The sequence below is a fragment of the Perna viridis genome, chromosome 10 (assembly GCF_037379345.1).
Source record: "Perna viridis isolate PV_CMFRI_1.1 ecotype Kerala chromosome 10, ASM3737934v1, whole genome shotgun sequence".
Taxonomy (NCBI): Eukaryota; Metazoa; Mollusca; class Bivalvia; order Mytilida; family Mytilidae; genus Perna; species Perna viridis.
The window spans coordinates 6,510,288-6,536,675 of NC_142454.1; the positions used below are offsets into that span (position 1 = coordinate 6,510,288).

Genomic DNA, 26,388 nt, shown 5'->3' on the forward strand with positions numbered 1-26,388 from the left:
ATTTAAGTATACAAAGAGTAATATTGATCTCAACTTACAATTCAATATTAATATAAGTGATGCATTAGACTTGTTTTATCATAAGAAAAGCCCAAAAAAAAATTCTTGCCTGAATTTGATGGCCCCTGAAATGGATTTCTTGGTTGCTGATGACTACATGTATTTCAATCCTAAAACCCCCATGAACTTTTTCAAAAGTTGGCATGTATGGAATCTATCAATCAAAATTTTATGGACCGTTGTAGACGAATCAATATACAGTGGTTATTAATTAAAGGTAGTTTGTAAGTGGGGGCAGAAAATATCGCATTAAGTTCTATAGGGTGGGATATACCATTACATCTAGACATTCAAACTTGATGAAGGATGGATATACTGGTACATCTAGACATTCTAACTTGATTAGGGTGGGATATACTGGTACATCTAGACATTAAAATTTGAAGCGGTCGTGATATACCAGTACATCTAGACATTTAAACTTGATGAGGGTGGGATATACTGGTAGATCTTGACATTCAAACTTAACAATGGTGAGATATACCATTAAATCTAGACATTCCTACTTGATGAGGGCATGATATACTGGTACATCTAGACATTCAAATTTGATGAGGATGGCATATACTGGTACATACAGACATTCCTACTTGATGAGGGCATGATATACTGGTACATCTAGACATTCAAATTTGATGAGGATGGCATATATTGGTACATACAGACATTCCTGCTTGATGAGGGCATGATATACTGGTACATCTAGACATTCAAATTTGATGAGGATAGCATATACTGGTACATTCAGACATTCAATCTTGATGATGATGGGATATACCGGTACATCTACAGTGTTCTAGCTAGTATTTGAAAGTAGAGGGGCGCAGGGAAGAGGGCACTTTAACACTTAGACATTGATTTTTTATGTTAGTGTTAATTCAGTAATTTGTGTTCTTATTGCTTACCTGCCAACATTTGAAAATGAGGGTCGCATCATAATTTGCAAACTGAGTAAATTTGACTGCATGATTAATATATGCATGACACCCTTATTGTATTGAAAGATCTTTCTCAGATGACCACGTGCTTTCAGAGAACAGATATATCTTGTATTACTCGCACGTATATAGAGGTGAATGAGCTGAAAATGTATTACTGAAGCCTTATTTACCCCATGAAAGAGTTGCAAATTCAGTTTCTACATGATCAGGTTGTTGAGTAGACAAAATTATGTCTTTTTTCATCTTGATGATTTTTGTCAGTGTTTTGCAGGGAGCCAGCATGTTAACCATGGTAGTGATAAGGGCAAGTGATTCTTTACATTACTGAATTACTGACACACCATGAGGTGAATTGTTGCATGAAATGTTACAAATATTCAATATTGCTTTAATTAAATATCAAAATCTTATGTAAGTAGAAGGAATATCATTTCCTATAACTACTGCAAGTACAATTTATGGAATATGTCATTTACTGTTGAAGGTATAGACAATTTTAAAAAAATACTGAAATTATAAGGGAGGTAACTTGACATTTTGAATAAACAAGCATGTGTAACATGCAATTGTTTACACCAGTAGTTCTATAATATTAAGACCTGTTAACTTGAAAATATTTGTAAAATTAATTGTGCAGTAGAAATTAAGTATTAACCAATGATTGGCTGTCTAAAATTGTTATAGATCTAATCTGGATTCATTTTCTACTTGTCAAGCATTATCTGATAACCCTGGTCAGCTGATTGATCACGGATAATTACCAGAGGTTTACCTGAGGGTTAATTATGACAGGATGTAGTTAAGGAAGGTGACACTTCTTAATTGGCTTTGGGTAATTCATTAACAAGAGTGGAAATCTTAAAGGACCATTTAGATCATTTTAAATGGGCACTCAATAGGGGCAGAGGGGTACGTGGGTGATAGGGGTGGGGCATAGCCCCCTCCATTTTGCCCTAGCTAGGACACTGATCTAGACATTCGAATTTGAAGAGGTCAATATATACCAGTACATCTAGACAATCTTACTTTATGATGGTAGGGTATACTGTACATCTAGACCAAGGGTTTGGAAATTTTCATGGCCCATGCTGGACATTTCATCAAACTTCAGCAGACGTTTGTGTCATTCTAGCTCAGATTGGAAAACTTTTTAAGAAAAAAAAACTTGTTCATGTACATATAGTTATTTTAAGATAAATATTGGAATTAGTGTTATTTCATTTCATACTCTGTCTTTTATAAAATATCTGAACAAGTTCGGTTTCGACCACACATGGACGTTTCAACATGTAAACAAAACGTCATATATCTTGGACTTTTTCATCACATCGGCAAACTGCCAAAAACTTCCGAGTGATGAAAAAAAGGTGATTATATAAAAAAGAAAATCTCTTATACGTTCTGCATATTGATGTAAATGGGCAGTTGACTTCTGTGATAAAAAGATTCAATCGGCAAATTAATAATTACCAACTATGACTGATTTGTAGTTTCAGCACCATATGTGCTTTTGTTACAACTGAAAGGTCGGCGGTAAAATGATCGATGGACATCTCAATCTTTTTCTTAATAAATCAAGTAATAAATGAATGAATATTGTCCGAGTCACTTCAATTAAATCGTTTACGCAATGGGGCTGCAAGTGTACTGTTCATTCAATTATGCATTCAACTAATCAGTTACAGGTAAATCACAGTCGTAGGTGGTTGCACAGCGGCTAAAATTGACACACACCTGTTAAGTTTCCAATAAACAATTAAGAGACGGGTAGACAAGATGTTTATACATTAATAAAACCACACAGACTGAAATTTATAAGAGTTGACAATTTTTTATGTCTGATATTGGAAAATGGTCGTCGGACAGTTGCAAAATTTGTCGGTCAATGACCGCCATTTTTTAACGTTTCCGGACCTATGATCTAGACATTTTTACTTGATGAGGGTGGGATATACCATTGCATTGAGACATTTGAATTTGATTAGTTTGGGATATACTGGTACATCTTGACATTCAAACTTGATGTTATTCTGTTTGTCAGATAATTTTGGTCAAATAGACAGTTTATTGACATTTTGTATTTGGCTGTAAAAAAAAAAACACTTTTCTGGTTTCCCAACTTAAGCATAAGTAAAAGTAGATGGAATTTATGAAGTTGTATCCCAAGTTTACGTACCACAGATAGATCATTTTGATAAATTTCATATAGAAATAGGGGAAGCAAGCATTTTGTAGTCCATTATAACATTAGTACATGTGTATGGATCTCTATGGAACTGAATTTCAAGGTTCCACAGCACCAGTCAGGCTCGGAATAACTATGAAGGAACTAAAGGCCGAAAGAGGGGGTGGCATTTCCTGGTTATAAGTGGTTCAAAATCTTGAGAACTCTAAGTATGTATCTTTATGTAACTATTTACAGGTTCATTTGTACAATAGGAAGGTTTCTATTACAGTGTTCATTACAGAAAATTGTAAAATGGGGCTCGTAGCCCCTTGAAGGTAAAAGGAGGTCATTTTCAGAAACAAGGGGGCCAATATGGCAATATGATTGGGGGTCAATTTTAGATAACAGGAGGGATTCAACATACAAATAAGTAAACCTCTGGTTAATACATGTACACACTATATAGTTTTAATTCTAGGTCTGAAATGAATGCGAATATCAAATGAATAATAAAAAAAAATAGTATATGTTGTTATTTTATTATGGCAATTGGCATTCATTTTGTTGTTGCAGCTCCACTTAGAATCTTTTTGTTCTTATCGGGATCATATCCCACCTTCAAGATCCCACTCAGGCCCACAGACATTCAGTTTTCCATTTTACTCAAGTTCTTTTGCTTGCTGGGTGTGTCCATTTGTTTCCAGTTAGTTGGATCATTTGTAATTTATTGGCTGCTGTTCACAGTTTCAGGGGAAAAGAATGTGTCCCCTGTGGCACCCCCAACAGTTTACCTAAGTTGTTTTGACCCAAAAAGATTTGATTTGACTACAAAAGTCAAAGCTCATTGGAGCTTTAAATAACGGAAATGTGTCTAGACATGGAACTGAAAAAAAAAACCCTGGAAATTCAGAGATACTGTGTGCCTGCAGCACCCACAAGGGTGCAGTATGGAATGAACACTATTAATTTAAGGTCTTAACCACCTCATCTTATAAGAATTATGAGGTCACTATTAGCATTTTCTTACTTTTGAATGTATTGCTTTTTTCTTGTGTGTAATTGCAAATTCATAGGGTCTTTGATGGTGTTCATTCTGGTCAGAATCATATACTATTACTTAATCACAACTCAAATTCAGGCCGGTAGCAAGTTAAAGTAGAGTTCAGTCATTGCAGTTGTATCAAGCTTTGGTCTACAATGCATTTCATTGTTGTTTAGGCTGCCTTTACTAGACTAAGTTTCAACTTACATTTGTCCATTGTGGAATCTTCCACATGGGTGGTGCCTTCTAAACCATTAAATGGAATTTGATTAAGCTGTATAGGAAATTTTCATAACATACATAGGCTTGCATGGAGTAAGATATAATTTTTACTGGATGCTTAAATGGAAGATAACTCTGGGTTTTTATTCTGTTCTAGAGAATTTAAGTACATGTCTTCCTTAACCATCCAATAGATTTTCTTCAAACCTTTGAAGAATTTTGGGTTTGGTTTTTCTCCTGTTATGAGGTTAGGAATTTTGAATTGATTTTCATTCATGCACATAGTATTTGTATTTTACAGCGAACACAGTAGACATTGGTTTTTCCGTGGGCGATTGGTTGTAGATGGTGAGGAATTCCCAGAATCTTTGTTCAAGATGATTATGTCAACACAGGAACATTCAAATAAAAACAATATCATTAAATTCTCTGACAACAGCAGGTAATATGAACATCATGGTAAATAACCAAAACATGATCACAAATTTTGAAGATTGCCTAGATTTAATACATGTGTGAAACTTGTTCACAATTGATTTTTATTTTATTTACAAAATATGATTGATTATTCTATTTTCTGACAAATTTTTAGCTATTTTCAAACTTAAAATTTTGTGATTTGGAGATAAATATTTCAGATTGTCAGTAACCTCAAATATGAACATACGCATTGTAATGTTTTGTGAGAGAAAGTCTGAGAGTGAAATTACAGAATGTACCTTGTATTTCACATGCGACATTCGATGATTTATTGCTATCTATATGATGATGCTTGTTAATGTTAATTCATTGTAACTGTTTAGATATTTGTTTATGTCATACCTTAGACAAATACTTCTGAAGGCAAGACTATGGTATTGCTTTTCTGGCATTGACATCAACATTGAAGTTTAAATCTTAAATTTTCTGTTTACATGATGTATGATGATAATACATGTATTACATAAATATTACTTGATAGTTTCATCACTTGTGTTAGGTCAATCATATTTGCTTTGAATTTACATCAGCATCAGTGCATCACAGTTTCATATCTGAGGCATACATATGCCCCTGCAGTCACGTTCTATTGACTTGTTAAGATTTTGATGTTTAGTTTCTGATTATGTTAGTAATACATGAACCACTTGTGTTAGGTCAATCACATTTGGTATACAGTTGCATTAGTTGTCCATATTTCTGGCATGCAGTACTCCCATCCTTCCCAATAGTCATTGTCTATTGATATATACACCAGTTTAACACTTGTTCTTGAATTTTGCTTCAATTATCATACTGCTTGACTGGTGTGGAAAAAGATGTTCTCATCACTAGTGTATTTTTTGTTCTCAGAGCTTGATTGGCTTAGAAATTGATTGTCTTGGACTCCATTTTGAATCGCCTCAATTGCCATTGTAGTTATTTTTCAGTTAAATGAAATAATTTTGGTGTTTTCTTACCTTAAATAAGAATTATGAAGGGATTTGAAGTGAAAAAACCTTTGAAATAGTCTGGTTTCTTTTGTTTGGAATGTTTGTGTTTGTGTGACGTCAACATGTTTCCTAAGAATTGAAATAGTAATGTTTCACACGCTTTTCATTTTTGGGTATTTTTGATGTTTTTAGGGCATTTGAGGAACAGAATCTACACTCAAAGCTTGTTGAATATGAATTTCTCACATCTTGTGAAATAAATTTTATAGTTTGAATAGCTCGGCAAGCCTCGCGATCAAAACTATAAAATTTATTTCACTCAATGTGAGAAATTACATAATCAAATCCTTATTGTTGTAGACTCTATATTTCTAAGTCAATGGTGTATAGTGTTAGCAGCATTACACTACGCTTCCTTATCTGTTTCATGCCCCTGCAGTCACTGTCAAATATAAATAACAGTGACTATGTGTGACAGGCAAGAAATATGTCTTTGATAACAGTTTAAATGTGAAGTTATGTAACATACAAGTGAGATAGTGTTTTGAATTTGCATTCACATGAAGTAATCAGTACTTTTTTTTGTTACTAATTTCAGTGCTATTGAAGGTTTTGATGTGACTGTTCTACAGCCCACCAATCTGACTGAACCAAGTAAAATGGAGGAGAAAGATGTTAAGCGACACATTATATTTACTGCAGAAACCCACAACTTTCCTACTGGTACAATTTTTTAAAATGACATGACCTTTTTTTTGTGGTTGTTAAACAATTTTATGACACATGCAGCCACAAAACTTAAAAAATTACTCAAGCCAGAAAATATTCTATGTGACACAATTGAATTCAAAGATTTAGGTTGGAAGTACAAAGGGAGTTACAATTTTTTTTGTCAGTTTTGTTGGGCCTAAGCCAAAAATATGGTTAACACTGGAAAAATTTTGTATTTTTCGATCTATAAGCCAATTTGGAGTATAATTTGAATCGTCGAATTTTGACTACAATCATCAAAACAAAAAAACAAAAAATAAAGATGTCAAGGGTCAGACAGCATCTTTGGTTATCAATGTATACATAATGTAGGTGTCAGCAGAAGTAACTTAAAGTAACTTAAAATGATATTGTTAAGTTCGTTAGTATTTTAATGATATCGTTAAGATCCTTAGTATTTTAATGATATCGTTAAGTTCGTTAGTATTTTTATTGAAGTGTATTTTATAATTGGCGTTTTATTTAATTTTGTGTCAATTGCTCTGATATTGAAACCCAAAGATCGTAAACATGTCAAGCGTGAGCACCCAGGTGTGAAATTAGCCTGGATAACTGTTCAGTATTCAGAACAATAAGTCTATTATTATTATCTCTTCACCTGTCATTTACATGTAGGTGCGAGGTATATAGAGATCATGCTGTCTGTCTGTCTATCCACAACTTTTTTCATCTCTACATAAATTGTCACAGCCAATTTCGATAAAAGCTTCATATAAGCATTTTTTTTTTGTGGTTTTACGCAATTTTAGCAACATCAACTTACTGTTTGACCACCATATTGATATTTTGATGGGGAGCATTTACATTCCCTTAGTCAGCTTTACCCACATTTTTTCTTGTTTAGTATTGGTATGAATGGTTAGAGTTATGCAGGTTAAGGGCCTTCCATCTTGTTACTGATTTGTCCAAGACAGGTTAAGGACCTTCTGTCGTGTTACTGATTTGTCCAAGACAGGTTAAGGACCTTCTGTCGTGTTACTGATTTGTCCAAGACAGGTTAAGGACCTTCTGTCGTGTTACTAATTTGACTAAGGCAGATTAAGACCATTCATCTTGCAATTGATTTGACCAATGCTGGTTAAGGACCTTCCATCTTGTTACTGATTTGACCAAGACAGGTTAAGAACCTTCCATCTTGTTACTGATTTGACCAAGACAGATTAAAACCCCCTTTTTTATTTTAAATACATAAATTTATTAACAATTCCTGCCATACATGGAAATCCCCTTACAGCCCGGGGTAGCTGAAAAAAGGGTTCCCTGTTTTTACACCTCTCATATCCAGGGAATATATGTGAGTTGATATACTCTGTTTTCTTAATGTTTCTTTTTGTACACAGAAGAATCTAAATATATTTCTTTGCTTTTTTGTATGGCTATCCTACTTTTAAAAATACTGTATCACTAATCAACCAAACGCTCTATTAAGTAGCACTCCAGCTAAGAATCGTGCAAAATGTGATACATGGATGGAAAGCCTACATATTTTTATTTTTGATATTTTGCTTAAAATGCTTTAGTACACAGAAATTTTTCATTTGGTTTTTCTTGTAACCCATGCTCATAGGAGATAAAAATTATACAGAATGCACTGTAGATTTAAAAATTAAGGGAGATAACTCTGTTAATGACACTCAAATACAATAGAATCTACTGGATTTTCAATGTTGATTATCTCCTAAGAGCAGACAGATCAGAATGAATAATTACACATTTCATAATATACAACCATAAAACAACTTAATTACAGAAATAAAAATATGTAGCCTTTTTTGAGGTGGATCACATTTTTCAGATTTTGCATGATTCTTACAAAGACAGCTACTTAATTATATGAACTGATCGAGGAACATATATAAACAAATTAAGTAATAGATCGGAAAGTATCAATAATTGACCATTATCTGAGGCACACAGACTTTAAATTTCATGCATAACTGAATATTGAAAGGGTAAATTAGAGCACGTGGCTGATGATTTTAAAAGTGTGTGGATGTATTATTTTAAATTATGCAAGTAAATTCCATATTGATGATAACATATACGAAGGTTTCAAAATATGCACAATAATTAGTTAAAACAATCTGTCTAATTTGAATAAACCATTGAAAACAACATACATGTAGAGAGTATTGATGGGTAAGCTACAATAAATGCTACCCGTTCTTTATACATGTATAAAAACTACAAATTTTATGATATATGTTGTCGCCTAGATCGTACTTGACTATATCTGAGAAAAAGAAAATTTCATTTTTTATCATAACCTGATTTATTAATTTGGTTACAACCTTATTTTGATGTTTAGTAATATTCTTGTGTTTCCAAATTACCAACTTGACTGTTACCAGAATTGAGTCAGTAGCATGCTTTTGTTGACATTTGAGCTTAGAACTATTACCTAATCTCAATTATTTATCTGGCTAAATCTTATAATTCCACCTAATAGGTTGATCATCCCAAATATTTCCTCCCAAATTCCTTTGACTAATTTAAAGTGGAAAAATAAGTGGAGTAAGCTTTTGTTTTTTTTTTTTTTACAAAAGTGACACTTCCCATTTGACCTATTAATTTTGTGCAGCATTTCTTCAGTGTATATAACATTATGCAGTATCTTCCATTGAAGTTGCTTTGCCTTTCTGTTGGTAAAATTATCACGTAAACTTGCCCATATTTTTTCTCACTCAATATTTGTTTGAAAGTGGGTCTCCCATTTTTGTTCACAATTTAGGTTGAGAGGGAAGTTATAGAATGATGGTATCATTTTCTGCTTGATATTTTTTGTTTGTTAATCTGTCCCTCTCGTACTAACTGCGTTTTATTTATCTTAAAACGGTAGCCTCTTTTCTGACTCTTAAGTTAATGTTAATATTATGTCTTCAGTATATTAATATTATGTGCTGTAAAAGCTGCTTTATTTGCCTATATTCTGCTATCCAATTCTGTTTATCTTTTAGTTGATTAAAAATCGCAATTGATCGTTCAAAAGTGCTATTTTGTGTATTCCATGCATCCTTGACCCTTTTTATCATGCTTTTAGAAAAATTGTCGAAAAGTAAGGCTTTCCCTCTGAACTTAAATTTGGTGTTACCCATAATATTTTCATCTAGAAGATCTGCTCTAGGTGTTTTGTTAGAGTTGTGTAGTTTCTGCAGTTCTACCCAGGATGTCAAGAGATTTTTATAATATTTAGACATACTGACTTATTCCAGACAAACTATGGTCTCACTAACCACTCTCGGGTCAAATGGTTATGCCCCCTATGTAGTACCTAAAACACACTGAACCTAGACCTAAGCATTGTAAATGCATTATTTTTTTGTATTCTGATTAACAGTAGTCAAAATAAAGCTGAGAATGTGTACTTTGAAACCATGTGTAATTTACTACAAAAGTGTATGAATATTGTTTACATGTGTGAGCAATTTGCCTCCATGCTGTCAGTTAGCAGAAAAGGTAAAAATGTGGATTTTCAGTATTATTTATTCAAGTAAATTTTGCGAAGAATTTCTACAATCGTCGTACTATTAGCATAATAACATTAAAAGCCTTATTTTCCAAGCTTCGCAATGGTATGCAACTTTTGTCATTTGTCCTGGGAATTCACAGTGAAACTTTGAAAATTACTTTTTTAACATGTAAAGTAATAGAAACATTGGAAGTGGTTAGTGAGACCTATGTCTGAACATGTGCCAAACCCAGTCTAAATTTACACCATACCCATAGTAACTCTGAGTGCCTTTATTTGTTGTTTATTTTAGTATATATTGGTTTTTTATTCCTCCATCTGCCTATGCACATACCAAGGGTTTTGTTCAAAGTCATGTACGAACCGCTGGCTTTTTCATAAATCTCCAAGACTTTGAAAGTCTTGCTAATTGATTTTCCATTTTAGTAATAAGTTGTGTGTCGTCCACGAACATGTTTAGCTTGGCTTCAATGCAATCTCCGACAGGAAGGGGTATCCCCTGAATATTACGATTACCTCATATTGTTGCCACAAATGGTTTGGCTTGTAATATGTATAACATTGGTATGATAGGCAATCCCTAATATATTGAACAGGAAATCCCTATATATTTCGAAGTAAACCCATTAGTCTGAACGCACTTTTTTGCATTTTTGAACAGCATAGAAACCCATCCCCTAGATTTTTGCCCAAACGCAAATTTTTGCATACATAGTTTTATCCACCCCATTCAACTCTATCGAAAGATTTTTGTTGGTTTAAAAATATAATTGTGCCCTCTTGATCTTCCATCACTGTATAATCTATAATATCTTGAAGCTGTCTTGAAAGATATTACAACCCTTTACGATTCCCTTTTGATCAGTGTCAATGGTAGTAGGTAGTACATGCTAAAACCTTTCTGCCATCAACTTCGAAATAATTTTACAGTCCGTATTTAAAATGCTAATTGTGCTTCTAAAATCTATACCCTCTCTGTAATCCCCATTTGCTGTCTTTACCATGTTTACCTTAGTCCAAAATTTTTTGCATTTCTAAATTGAAAAAATACTTAATGAATTTCTCCCCCTTTTCAAACCGATTTACCTTGGATTTTATCCTAGCTACATCAGTTTTTTTTTATCATAATATTTTTTTATTTTATTTTTTAAAGTCTTTATTTTATCATTTAGGTCAGGTTCATTTTCATCAATATTTTCTAATTCTCTTTCCTATTGTTTAACTACATTTTCAGAAATATTCAAGCTTTTAGAGACTTCAATAGAAAGACTCTTGATTTTGACTTTGGTGGCTTCCCACCATTTGGATAAATTTTTAAAATCACCCTTCTTGAGCCTCCACGAACTGCAAAAAGTTTCAAATCTTTTTTTTGAATTCATCTGAATGTACCACGGAGTAGTTCCTTTTCCAAATACACAGTACACGCTGCAGTTCCATAAGTTTTAATTTGACAAGGACCCTGTCAAGATCACTGTGCGGAAAATGTACCAATTTTGTAATATTAATCATATATTGCATCTCCCTGCTAATTAGAATAAAGTCTATTCGTGACTTTGAATTCCCTCTACTAAATGTGTACTGTTAATCATTCGGATTTCAGACTCTCCAGACATTGATAAGATTATTATCTTGTGTGAGTTTTTGTAATTCCGAAGTGCCAACATCGTCGGTTTTTGGCACATATTTTCAATCTAGTTCTTTATTGAATGTACAGTTGAAATTGCAAAGTAAAATGTTTTTTCCCCAACATTTACTCAAATTTTGTCTTAAAAAAACATCTGCGGTCTTCAGGTATGTTAGGAGCATATATATTAAAAATATTTAGACATAGTTCATAAGCCGTTTTAACTCGACATGAAAGAACCCTTCTATGAGTATCACACCTAGTTTGTTCTATGTCATGGTTAAATTTATCAGAAAATAAAAGTCCATCCCCCTAGATCTACTAGTTCCACGACACCACAAACTTTTGCCAACCCATTGGCGGGTCCATTTACTTTCTACCTCATTTGAACAATGCGTTTCTTGAAGGTATATTATATCAGTTTTGTTTTGTTTACACCAATTGAAAATAGCATTTTGCTTTTTATTGTCTGCCATACCATTCACTTTTAAAGTTGTCAAGGAGATCATGATATAACTACGTCCAATATAATCATTAGGCATGTGTCAACCATATTCACTTTGACATTTAAACCACAACAATATATGTAAACAATGGTGATGTTAAAAAACGTGCACGTGCTATAGGCGAACACTTTATCTTGTAGTTTTTTTAGCTTGTTTACTGACAGATCCTGGTGTAGAGGATTCTGAGGTACAAATCCTTTTCCTTACTTGGGGGGTCTTATATTGACATTCAGCATGTGTATGCATGAAATCACAGATAATATCTCTAATGACCTCAGCACCAGTTTGACTAATGTGGATCCATGTGGGATCATTTACATCTTATAATGCCTTGTTTGGTGTAAACTCTGACCATAAATCAATGAGTTGTAACATTTGATGCTCTTGCCTCATCTAGGCATAATACTACAAATACCTATTTTGGCTGACCGATATTTTGCCTTTACCTTGTTTACACAATTATTGAGATTAACAATGACATGTTCTAACTCATTTTTGAAGATGTTTATGTCATTTGTACCCAAGTTCACTATGACATTTTTCACTGATTCTGGTTCCACATTTGAATCTGACTTGTCCAATAAAATTTGAATGTTTTCTGATGTAGTTCCTGACAGTGTCAAGATGTGTACATTATCACCAGCTTGTTAGTCAATTCTTTTGCAGTTTGACACACCCAGAATTACTGACTGTTTGGGAATGGAGATTGACTCATTTTTAGCTCACCTGGGTGAAGGCCATGTGAGCTATTGCCATCACTTGGCATCCGTCATTGTCGAAGTTGTCTTTAAGTCTTCAAAGTTGTCAGGCGACTCTTTGTTCGAGTTATTGCCCTTGAAAGATGAAAAATGCCTTTTTTAGCTCGCCTGGCCAAAAGCCAAGTGAGCTGATGCCAATGCTTGGCGGACATCGTTGTTGTGGACAAATTTTTAAAAATCTTCTCCTTTGAAACTACTGGACTGACAGGTTTTGAACTTGGCATAATTGTTCCTTAGGGTTTTCTGCACAAAATGACTGTTGGGATTTTCGATCCATGAAAAAACATGGCCGCTGTTACTAAAAATAGAACATAGGGGTCAGATGGCAGTTTTTTGCAAATAACTCAAAAACCGTTGCCTTTAGCAAATTTCTGGCTGGATAATATTGTTCAGCATCATGAGATGGACCTATGCAAAAATGTTCAAAACGATTGGTCAACTGATATAGAAGTTACAGCCCCTGAAACAGTTTTTTTTTTGCATTTTTGCATGTGCAACTTAGAAAATCTTCTCAAAATCCATTGCAAAGAATTCAGTGAAATTTGGCATATATGTTCTTTAGTGTATTGTGCTCAAAATGACTGTTAGATATGACTGCCTATACTAAAAATGGAATTTAGGGGTCATAAGACAGGTTTTTGAAAAAAATTAAAAAGTTGTTGCCTTTGGCAAAATTCTGGTTCAGGTCATGAAAATGGTATGAAAAGCATTTCCTGTATTTGACAATTTAGTTGATTTTAACTTAGCCTGTCTAATTCCTCAAGTTTTTCAAATAAGCAAATGGTTAACTAGGTGTGCGATTCATGCTCTCTTGAGCCTCTAGTTTTTTTACAGTTTTCAGCCAATATCTTGAAAACTATAATAGATAGAAAGAAACTTTCAATCGCTGAAATGATCCTTAAGATAGTCCTACAAAAGTCTTGTTAAGTCAAAATTGTTGGACAACTCCTTGTTCAATTTATTGCTCTTGAAAGACAAACTTGAACAAGGTGAGCGATTCAGGCTCCTGGGAGCCTCTTGTTATTTTCTAGCACGGATTCAATTGTTTTATTGAATGCTTGTTTGTCATGCTCTGTATGGACGTCCACTTTAGTCTTATCATCCATATGATTGGTGCTCCGTCCTTCCAGAATATCATGAATATAATCGCTGTATATCTTGCAATCTTCCGCCTCACATTGGGGATGCCCATGGCCCTCCACGCCGCACCAGTAACAGACAATGTATGTGAACAGTCTTTAATAGTATATGTCAGACAGTTGCATCTATAGCAATTACGTTCTGGTGGAATTCTACGTGCAGGCTATTGGATGCATTTGTAGGAGGGTGGTTGGTTTTTGAGCAATAAAGACATTCGGTTCTGTTATTGTTAGGGAATAGTCGCATGTCCAACCTTCCAAATTTAGTAGTATTTGGAATAACAGGGACACAATTTGTAAGTTGGACATAACAAGTGCCAGTTTCTGTGTTTGTTTCTTTTATTGTATTCCTTTTCATAGATACTTGGACTACTTCTCCACATATTGTCATATTGCTCATTTCACAAGGGTCGTGTGTTATTGTCATGTTTGTAACTTTCTTTTCAACATCAACTATTTTTATGTATCTGTTTTTTAAGTTATTTCCTCTCGGAAGATGGATGTGTTTTGTTTCAGGGTAATTAACTGTGACTATACATTCTGTCTCTGTGATTAATATAGATCTGATAGATTTTTCATCCATTTTTTTAGTTTGTTTAAGATACAGAATGGGTTGTATCTTTGATGAAGCTTGTACCAAAATGTTCCGACAGGTGTCTGTTGATTTGGGCGCTGGATGCATTTTCGACTGCAATTGTGAATGTAAATAATACTCGACGACTCATTCACAGCATCGCAAATTTTTAAATTAAAGCTCAAAACGTAGCGTTTACAACAGGGAAACAGCAAAAGATATTCTATATCGATAATCGATCCATAATTACACTAAGGGCAAAACAAGTAAAACAAGAAAAATACACATTTTTACTCTGAGCCTCACAAACCTGACTTGACTCATCAAGGACGTATTACTCTCATTCATCTTGCTATTGGTTTGACTAAGGCAGGATAAAGACCTTCCATATTGGTACTGATTTGACCACCATGGCCTGTTTCTAAAGAAACACATTAAATTTTGGTCATCAAAATCTCAGTTTTCTCTAGATGCATTGATTTCAAACTGTGTGGATTTATGTAGATCAAGGTAAACCTCTTGCTGGTCGCAGCCCATATGTCTATTGCTAATTCATTTTTTAGCTCATTATGCCATCACTTTACATCCTTCATCCATAAACTTTTCATGTTTTGCTCAACTGCACCAATTTTAACCAAACTTGGCAGAAATGATGTATGCAAGAGCGTTTGCAAGAGATCTACTTTTAGGTTGGTTTGATTGAACAAGATGGCTGCCAGAGGCCATTTAAACTTCTGATTGGTCATTGTTCAAAGATCAACTCCTCAGAAACCACAGGTGCCAATGTTTAGAAATTTGATAGTGTTAATATACTCTATGCCTCCTTACATATGATCCACTTTTTTTGTGTGGCTCAGCTGGCTCAGCAGGTGGCTGCTACCACTCAAAGTTGCTATTGAAACCCCACTGGGAAACACATTTTGACTTATGTCTTTGTTTTTACTAAGCCAATAGTGATCAAACCTGGCAGAAACAATGAAAGGGACAACGGTAACATCTGATAAAACTTTGGTCCTGCTTTATTAAACAAGGTAGATCAAGAAATTGACCATCTTCAAGTTCTTCATTGATGAATATTCTTAATCATAAAATATAAATGTCTAAACATAAATTGAAATCACAAATAGCAATTACAAATGTATGTTCTGCAGTCAAAATCAGCCAATCAATGTCATAGATTAAGCACTCACAAACAAGGGGGTATATTCTTCTACATGTAAATAGTTTAAAAAACAAGAAAAAAATAGGTAAGAATAAGAAAAGGTGCATTTAACATTTACCCTATGGGCCTTTTTGCCTTTGTTATAGGTGTTGCCCCATTCCCAGGTGCTACTACAGGTACTGGTGGTCGAATCCGAGATGTACATGCTACAGGACGAGGGGCCCATGTTGTTGCTGGAACTGCTGGTTACAGCTTTGGAAGTCTAAATATACCAGGTAACGTAAAGCGGGTAATTATACCCCCTACATACAAAGTTTGGAAGGGGGGATATAGGAATCACCATGTCTGTTTGTCCACATTTCTTGTAAGTGCAACTCCTCCTAAACCACTCAAGGGATATTGATGAAGTTTACAGGAAGGTTAAGTATCATGTAGATGTGCTTGAAGGAATATAATTGTTGTCAGTTGACTCAAAGGAAAATAATCAAAATTAAAGGTTTTGCATGTTGAAACCTTTTAAACACAACTCCTCCTAAACCACTCAAATGATATTGATGAAATTTTATGGAAAAGCTGGGTATCATATGTAAATCTGAATGAAGGAAGTATATTTATTCTTGAAAGATGCCAAAAGGAGGTAATCCAACAAGCATTTTACATTTTAGTCCATTTGAAGGTTGGTCGGGGGGTGTGTGTTCTTGTCATTTCTAGTTTTCACAGGGTGCCAAATTTTGTTTTGATATATACTAAACAAAAAGGGTTATTAAATGTTTTTGGTCCTTATGACTTAATGGAGTTAAATTGTATGAAAAAATATCTTGACTAATATTTGGTGAGCTTTTATTTTCAAGATTTTCCAAACATTGAGTCTTGAGTGATTTTTTTTTTTGGCATTTTGTAGTAGTTATTTGGGATGGGAAAACATTTTTTTTCATGAGGTTGAAACTTTTTCAGGTTATAACTTACCATGGGAAGATAGCTCTGTAAAATATCCTTCTAACTTCGCTTCACCCCGTGAGATTGCTGTTGAGGCTAGTAATGGTGCATCAGATTATGGGAACAAATTTGGGGAACCTGTTTTGACAGGTTTTGCCCGGTCATTTGGTATGACCTTACCCTTTGGTGAAAGGCGAGAGTACATCAAACCAATAATGTTCAGTGGTGGAATAGGACAATTGGAAGCTAGTCATGTGACAAAAGCTGTACCTTCCACAGGTTTGTTGATAATTTGCAGTTAGAGTTGTGTGATAAGGCTGTTCCCACAACAAATTTTAGGGTTCTGGGATTCTTTTTCCCTTCATCGGAGGAAAGTTCAAAATTTAATGAAAGAAAGTTATTGATTGTAGGTAAAAGTGTTCACCATGCTGAGATCTATCTGTAATGTAACTTTGGTGAAAATCTGCTGACCCATGTTGGAGTTATTGCCCTTTTTGGACATTTTTTGCTGTTTTTGATGTCATTACTTGCTAAAATCTTCTCCTCAGAAACTACCATACAGACTTCAATGAAAGTATTACTGCTTTTTTAGGGTATCATAAACAAAATGATCATTTGGATTTTTTTATCCTTAGTAAAACATGGCTGATGTTACTAAAAATAGAACATAGGGGTCAGACAACATTTTTTGCATAAATCTCCAAAACTGTTAGGTTTAACCAAATTCTGAATGGGCTAAAGTTTTCAGCATGATGATATCTATCTGTGATGCAATTTTGGTGAAGATCTGTTGACCCATGTTAGAATTATTGCCCTTTTTGGACATTTTTTGCTTTTTTTGATGTTATTTGGGCTCTGATTAGACAGGTCGCCCTATAGTGATCAGTCTGTCCGTCCGTAACAAATTTGTGTCTGCTCTATATCTAGAGAACTGTTATGATTTCATACTTTATACTTAAGATGCATATTGACCAACACCAGAGGGTGTGTTATATTGTATGTACAACTTCCTAGGTCAAAGGTGAAGGTAAAAAAACTTTGGTTTCAGTTGACAACCCCATGTCCTGTGGTAAAGATTGTGTCAGCCCTATATCTTGAGAACCATTATGATTTCAAAGTTTATACTTGACACGTATATTAACCAACATCAGAGGGTATATCATAATAACTTCAAATAATGCTTCATATCAGCTTATTTAACACGGGGCCCGCAGAGATGGCTCCCATCTCAAAGATATCTAGTTACTTTAAAAAATCTACTCAGAAACCACCAGACAAAATGACCATTTTGATTTTTGATCGGTGAGAAAACACTGACACTGTTACGAAAAATTGAACATAGGGGTCAGACAGTACTTTTCCATGTATATCTTCAAAACTGTTAGTTTAGCAAAATTCTGAATTAGGTATAAATGTTCAGCTTGATGAGATATATCTGTGGTCAAATTTTTGTTTACATCTGATAAGCCATGTTGGAGTTATTGCCCTTTGTTTGCTATTTTTAATGTTGTTTCTTATCAAAAATATTCTCCTTTGACACTACTTGACCTATTGTAACCAAATTTGATTTGAATGTGCCTTAGGATATTTTTCATAGAACTGATGAAAGGATTTTTGATCCGCAGTAAACATGATCGATGTTACTTGAAATAGAAACAAAGGTTCAGTTTTTCTCATAAATCTCCAAAACCATAATGTTTTTCTAAATTCTTTCATGGCTGAAATGATTATAAGGCCTACAAAAGTCTTCAAAGTTGTCAGACAACTCTGTAAGAGTTATTGCTATTGAAAGGTGAAAAATGATGCTTTTTTTTTTTGTTTACAGTTTTCAGCCAATATCTTGAAAACTGTTGACAGATAGAATGAAACTGTCTGTTGCTGAAATGATCCTTATAAGATATACAAAAGTTTGCAGGAATCTAACCTTGTTAGAGTTATTGCCTTTGAAAGGCAAAAAAAATATGTTTTTAGCAGTTTTCAGCCAACATCTTGAAAACTATTATAGATAGGATGAAAATTTCAATTGATGAAATGATCCTTCCCAAAGTCTTCTTTGTGTCAAAATTGATGGGCAACTCCTTGTTGAGTTATTACACTTGAAAGGTAAAAATTTAACCAGGTGAGCAATTCAGGTTCCGGGGATTCAATTGTTACAATTAGTGAATGTTTAGCTGTATTGTTCTCAGTCCATAATATCCTTCCTACTAGCGTCAATACAAGTATTAGCACATTTAAATAATACATGTATGACCTTTATTCAAATTGTACTTTTTTGTGTACATGTGGTATACTTTATTATCAGCTGCTTTTAACTTATCATTATGCATTTTCTCTCAAGCTATTGTCAGAGGGTAGATCAGCTCAAGACAATGTTTTGCGTACCATGTTTGAAGAAATTAGACCTTGAACTTTGACCTCAAGGTCAAATTAATGATTTTGTGACACAGATGTGTGTCTGGTCCAACCTGGCTATAAGTTAAGTATTTTAATATTTGGTATGAAGGTAGATCAGCAGTGAATAATGTGTCCTGTACCATGGTTGGTGACCTTCGACCTTGATAACACCTGTGATACTATTCAGACCCCATTTTGCTTTCAAAGTATGTCAATCTGAGAATTTCAACAGTAGCATAGGGATGCAACTCAAAAGAACTCTGTTTCAATTTAATTCTGTTCCTTTAATAGATTTTGAATGATTCTTTTTCAAGTTGTTCAGATTTTCAATTAAGAGACAATTACTCTTTTGACTACAAGCTGCAAAAATCAGGCATTAAAGTTGCTCCAAAACATTTACAATTCTGCAGTAGCAGTTAATATAATGTTTTCTAGTCAATCAATTAGTCTTTTCTTTCTATCTTGAGATTCACATTTAAAAACTTTGTATTTGAGTGAAAGTATTAATTGAGTTTCTAATGCAGTGTTCATTCCTGAATATTGCGGAAGGGGGCAAGTGGACCCCTTGACCATAAATCAGAGGATCATTTTCAGAAAAAAAGGGAGCCACAATGGCAATATTATAGGGGGTCAATTTTAGATAACAAAAGAGATTTAAGCAGCAAAGCTCAAGTTCTTATACACTTTATAATTTCATTTACAGGTGAGAGGTATAAAGTATGCCTCAAATTAAAAAAAAAACCGATATTAGTAGATGTTGTTTATTTATTGTGGCCTTCTGCTGATTCTAAATGTTATTCATTTTGATGTTGCAGCTCCTCTTAGAATCTTTCTGTTCTTATTAGGATCATATCCCACCTTCAACTTCCCACCTTGACCCACAGACATTTATTTTTTTCCATTTTACTCGAAATTTCGACTGTTCCATTTGAATTCAGTCAGTCAGCTCATCTGTAATTTATTGGGTACTGTCCCCAGGGTCGGGAAACAAATGTGTTCCCTTGGGCACCCATGGCAGTTCACTTAAGTCATTTTGACCTGAAGAAGTAATTTCATTTTTCCTGTTTACTACAAAACGGTCAAGGTCATTGGCACTTTAAATAATGAAAACATGCCCAGACGTGGAATAATAAAAATCTGGAAATTTAGACATTGGCTTGCGGAATACTATGGGCCTACTGGGCCCACATACAGCACTTTTGTGCGCTATACATAAAATATCCACACCAATGGCTAAAGGGCGGTCAGGAATGAACACTGCTAATGTAATTTTAAATTTCACCACTGAACATATTAATATTCATGGTGTACCAATTTTCACTATTTTCGCAGTAAACGGAGAACTGTGAAAATTAATACCTGCGATGTTGACTTTTAACACTATACAATGCAAGTCATTTGATTGATACTGCAAAAAATTGATACCTGCATGTTCATTTGAAAGGATCTGCGAAAATAAGCAACAATGAAAAATTAATACATTTTAACAGTATTAATGTTTCTATTTACAATGGAAATATATTCTTCAGGTCTTATGATTTAGACGGGTTTAATATGCATTGATACTGAAATAATTGACCAGAAGATGTTAAAACAGTTCTGGTTTATTTGTTAACCCCTAACTCAGTAGAATCGGGCTATACTGCAGCCATCTTGTCCATCCACTATTTTAGGTGTACTCCAGCAATTCTAGAGGTTGTTTGGCAAGCTATTTTCTGACTTGGTGCCATCCTAAATTCTTGCATCTGGCATGTTGAAGGCCACCGCAAATGTGAAAAAGCTAAACATATGTTTTAAAATATTATAATTCTTTTATTTACATGAAAAAAGTTTTACCCACTTGAAATCGAGCATTAAAAACCCTAAATTTTTGTCAAATACCTAGAAAACATTTGTAATGAAGACAGATCTCAAAGTGACCAGTCATTTTGTGTTAGGTCACTAATTTTTGACAAGACAAACAGTTGGTAATGGCAATTCATTTGTTCATATAGTATTTTTGTTTCCCAAATTAAAATCTAATTTTATTAACTGGATGTACCAATTTAAAATGCTGAAAACCAAATGTTATTTCATTTAAACTGCTTTTACAAAGGATTTTCAGGATTGCTGGATTTTCTTTTCTGGTAGATCATTTGTTTTTCTTCAGTTTAGTCCCCGTCTTCCATGTTAGGGTAAAGATATTGTATTAAATGCTTTAATTGGTAAATATTTTACTATATTTGTGATGATTTATAAGAACTTCTGAATGAGTGGTTTGCAATATGGTGCTTGGAAGTAAGAGGTTGGATATGGAGGAATGGAATTCCGACCATTTACATTGTAGGAGTATTTTAGGTGATGCATAATGGAAATATTCGTAGCAGATTTCTCAGCATCTATTGGAAATAATGCTGAGATATTTTGCATATTGCTTTTACATGATGACTTGCACTGTGTCACCCCTTTACAGATTGGACAGAAATGGTTGAGTGGAGATACACTCAGCATGGTGTGTAACATCATGTTTATTCAGGTATATGATTTGGCAGGTTTAGGTATAATGTGATAAATTTTCTTAGAAAATATACAGTAGTTGATTTCACAAAAAGTGTAAAATGAGTCTTTAAGATATGACATCATAGTACTATGATATATTATGACTAACTTTACACTTAAGTATATTGTAAAAAAGTACATGTAGTAGAAAGGCAGAAAATACTTTGTATTTATCTTGTTGTTTTGTTTACAGATATGGAAGTTGTGAAGATAGGAGGTCCTGTTTATAGGATAGGAGTAGGAGGGGGTGCAGCAAGCTCAGTACAGGTCCAAGGAGACAATAAAGAAGAACTAGATTTTGGAGCTGTTCAAAGAGGTGATGCAGAGATGGAGCAGAAATTGAATCGCTTGATCAGAGCCTGTATAGAGAAAGGATCCAACAATCCCATTGCTAGTATTCATGATCAGGGTGCGGGAGGAAATGGTTAGTTATTGCATAGATTTAAAAAAAGAGAGAAACTCAAAAGCATTTGAAATGGAGTTGCATATACAAAAGTTGGTCACAAAAGTTGGTGAGCATATATCAAGGGAAGACATGTTTTGTTGCTGTTCTGTATGTTATTAAATCAGTGGGTAGTGTATTCCAAATCAGTGTCATTTCTACTATGGTCTGAGAGTTATTTTAATGAGAATATGTCTTACCTAAGAATTTCTGCAATTAGATTCCTTATAAATCTTTTCAGGGAATTTGTTTAAAAAGAGCCTGAAAAAGTCTCCCCACAAAATTCTTCATTCCAGTCACTAAAAAATCTTGAATTTAAAAAATCTTCAATCACAATAATAAGTGGCATTTCCTTAGAATTCCATCTTTCAGTCAGAGGTCTTTGCTAAATCTCTTCAAATTAACCTTCAGTGCAAATTCCTGAAATTTTCAAATATCTGAGACATGGATCCGGAAATGGTCGAAAATGCCGGACATTGACTGGAATTTTAAGCAAATGTATGACAGTCATTTACTTCAAACAGTCAAAAAAAATGTCAGTCATGCATAGAAATGTCCTTTTGGTCCAGAACGAAGAAACAAGGAATGTAGTTGCTGCGAGTGTTTATTATTTTTTATATATGGTCATTTTAGTTATAATTTTTTAGTCATGTTTGCATAACGGTTGACATTTAACGAGACATGGCTTGTATGCCATCTGTTCAAAACTCAAATTAATGTTTGCACACGAATTAACACCAGTCCACAGTCGTCTGGGTTATAGTAGCAGACAGCGACTAAGCTTGAGCTGGTTACAATGAAAAGGTCTGAAGTCCTAAATCATCGGTCATTGTCACCTGGCCTTAGGCAATTCTGGCCATAAAATATACACATGGTGTGTAGTTAGCGTGGAGGCCTAATTAGATCTGTAAAATCTTTATAAGATGATCTCTAGATGAATGATACAATAACAAAGAATAAATATATTTTATCCACATGTGTCCTAACAGTTTTATCCAGTGTTACAGGTATATCAAAGTAAAAATATTTATTGAGGCTGTGCGGTAACTTTTGGGACCCATAGAGGGAATTTTTATTTAGATCCAAAATCGATTTCAAAATGAACCGTGAAATGTAATCAAAATGCCACAATAATATTTTTAAAAATGGAAAAGAAGAAAAAGATTGTCTAATTTTATCAAAGTAAGACTCAGAAAAAGAATCAACTGTTAAGAATTTGAAATTTTGCTTTTTAAGGGTGTGTACGTTCACACGTAGAAATTTTAATATCTTACAAAATTTTCAAAATGACAGAGAAAGGTGGATTTGACAGACGAGAACCAACCACCAGCTAAAAGTGGCAGTCCTTCAACACCTAATGGCTCCAGATGTTCATATGGCTGACTTTTGATAGTTAAAGAAATGTCATGTTTTGCACCACTTGCCAGATACATAAGCAAAAGAATGGCTTTGTCCACCCAGGGTCCAGCAACTTCAGAAAGCCCAGCCTAGTAGACCATGCCAACATAAAAGAACATATACAAGCCATCAATTTAGAATCAGCTGCCAAAGATAACAAGCTAACGACACTGGTAGGGAAGGTCTACTAGAAGACAGACAAAGCCATGACCACGTTATTTAGAAATGCATACTATGTTGCAAAAGAAAATCTACCTATAGACAAGTTGGAGTCTATGAATAAATTGTCACAGCTGACTGGTGCTTCATTAACAGCCAGCATGTATTAAGAGGATACATCTTGTTCTGAATTTATTCAGATTATATCCACACAACTTGAGCAGACAGTTCTACAAGACCTGAAAGACAGTCCAGCATTTGGTATTATGGTAGATGAGTCAACAGACCTATCAACCCAGAAACATCTGATTCTGTATGTCAGTTCCAGGACTCTACAGCAAGCAGTGACAACTACAAAGGCATTTTCGCTGTTCACCAAGAGATGAGACACTACCATAGAAAGTTACCCAGCTAGTGACAGCTCTTCATTCAAACATCAGAGACAGATTTCCCGACTACCAGATTTTTCAAGCTTTTAACATTCTAGAGCAGCATCTTTCCCTGAGACAGCAGCAGACCTACCAAATTACGGCAATACTGACTTAGCATCCCTAACTGACCACTACACGACATTAGATAAAGAGGCAACCAACAAGAATGGTACACACTGAAATACATAATCTTCAACAACTACAGATCGTTAAGTCCATCAACATTTCTTCAACAACTTTCACCGATGAAGGAGCAGTTTCCAAACATCATTCATCTAATGGAAATTGCCTGAGTGCCGTCAGTTTCCAGTGTAGAGTGTGAATGTGGGGTTTCCAGACAGAACCTGATTAAGACCAAGCTCTGGTGCCGCTTAAGTATTGATACTCTCGACGACCTTATGTCAATAGATCTAGTTGGTGTATCAGTTGAAGACTTTGACACAAAACCAGCACTCCGTAATTGGCAAAAGTTCGAGAAGCTGCCAAGTGTACCAGCCAACAAAGTGAATGCCTTTTCAAAGTTAATGAACATTCGTTGAAACTTGAACTTGAACATAAATAGTTATCTATGTGCTGAATTTCTTCCATTGACAATGACAAGATATGTAGAAAAAATGTGCTGTCTATGAACAAATATATATAGTGCATTGTTACATTAAGATTTGACATTATTTATTATTTTGTCTTTGAATATTTTGTGCTGAACTGTGTTGTACAATATCTAGTGCATTGATTCATTGTTTTCATGTTTTGAATGATGTACTGTATTTCTTGTCTTTGTTTGCTATTTATAATATCTGTGCTCTTACATTAATATAAATATAACTTTATCTGCCTTTGTAATGTTGAACCATAAGGTACCTCATTCTTACAATGTCTCACGTGACATGGAATACACATTCTATTTTTAAAACGTAAACAGATAAGCCAATACACACATGATAAAAGCATACATTTACCATGAAAACATAATAAAAGAAGACACAAAAGCTGTAATAAATTGATTTTATTAACAGACCACAAACAATAGAAGTCAAAGGTATCTATTTATTATATATAATCAACTTCTATGACACACAAGTATTGCTTCAATATCTGAATTAGGTGCACTTTTGGTGCAGCTGCAAAATGTCCGACAAGGTCTGACAAAATTTCCAGACTCTTGATCTGAGAGGTATTCACTTAGAATTTCTGCAGATAGATCTTAACAACTTCTTGGTATCTTGTATATCTTAGCATGATACGTGTCAGCATGGATGTGAGACAAAAAAAATCATTTGCTCTTTGAACAAAATGAATGTCCTTTAACAACACACCTGTCCTGACTGATTTTTAGCCAAGTTGCAATGAAGTTGAACTTGGATATTGTTTAGCTAATGGTGGGCTGGCAGCAACGGACATGTGTCAATATTGGTTTCTGGACGATGACTTGAAAAACTTGTATCCAGTTCAAACAAATCTTGGGGCTATTGTTACATTCCAGGTAAGTGGGGTTTCTATTGATTTTGGGAAAATTTTGTTCAAGGTCAAGGTCACAGTAGCCAAACTTTTTTCATAAAATTGAGGTTCCTGGACAATAACTCAAAAAGTTTACATCTGATTCAAACAAAACTTTGCGATATTGTTACATACTAGGTAAGTTTGCCCTTTTAATTTGGGGAAATTTCATTATATGGAGGCCAAAAAACTTGAACTTTTTCTGTAAAACTTAAGTTTTTGGACTAAAGTGTTTATATCTGATTCAAACCTCTTTGATTTTGTTACACAGTGCAAACCCTTTTGGTTTTGAGGAAATTTCCTTCAACATGAAGGTTGCAGTCATAAATTTTTTTTTTTTTCTGAAAAAAAAGAGGTTTCTTGAATAATTCTAAAAGTTAACCTCTGACCTAACCAAACATTAGGATATTGTTATATGCCAGATATGATTTAGGAAAAGTTTTGGTCAAGATCAAGTATACAAAAAAAAAATCGTATTTTTTCATAAAGATTAGGATTCCAGAAGATTACTTTAAAATTTGATTGAAATTGAACTCCTAGGTGTTGCTACATACCAGATAAATAAAAACATTATTGTTATGATGGGAATTTCATTTGCAGTCAAGGTCACAGTTGTCAAAAAATTTCATCTTTTCTGAAAAAATTAAGTTTCTTGGTGATTTGTAACTAAAATGTTTGCATCTGATTCAAATGGAACTTAAGGATATTGTTACATAAATGAGAAACCTATTGATTTAGGAGTAATT

General features: G+C 34.1%; 2 protein-coding genes and 1 pseudogene across 7 annotated transcripts in view; all 3 read left to right on the forward strand.

Moving 5' to 3' along the window:
* LOC148604305 (phosphoribosylformylglycinamidine synthase-like) overlaps positions 1 to 26,388 on the forward strand; it is an 83,247-nt gene that overhangs the window by 5,805 nt on the left and 51,054 nt on the right. For 5 of the 6 annotated variants that reach the window (XM_088547970.1, XM_088547976.1, XM_088547972.1 and 2 more), the window contains exons 6-10: positions 4,734 to 4,874; positions 6,443 to 6,567; positions 15,994 to 16,122; positions 16,802 to 17,062; positions 21,909 to 22,139. In XM_088547970.1, the coding sequence (XP_088404096.1) occupies positions 4,734 to 4,874; positions 6,443 to 6,567; positions 15,994 to 16,122; positions 16,802 to 17,062; positions 21,909 to 22,139 (887 nt within the window). Of the gene's footprint in view, positions 1 to 2,933; positions 3,396 to 4,733; positions 4,875 to 6,442; positions 6,568 to 15,993; positions 16,123 to 16,801; positions 17,063 to 21,908; positions 22,140 to 26,388 lie in introns of those variants that run through there. The other variant, XM_088547975.1, reaches the window with a different exon arrangement.
* Positions 22,624 to 24,975, forward strand: LOC148604306 (zinc finger protein 862-like). The gene is given in 2 exon segments (XM_088550014.1): positions 22,624 to 22,692; positions 23,495 to 24,975. Coding segments are annotated over 2 exon segments (675 nt in total). The 3' UTR covers positions 24,101 to 24,975.
* LOC148604307 (uncharacterized) lies at positions 24,114 to 24,975 on the forward strand (annotated as a pseudogene).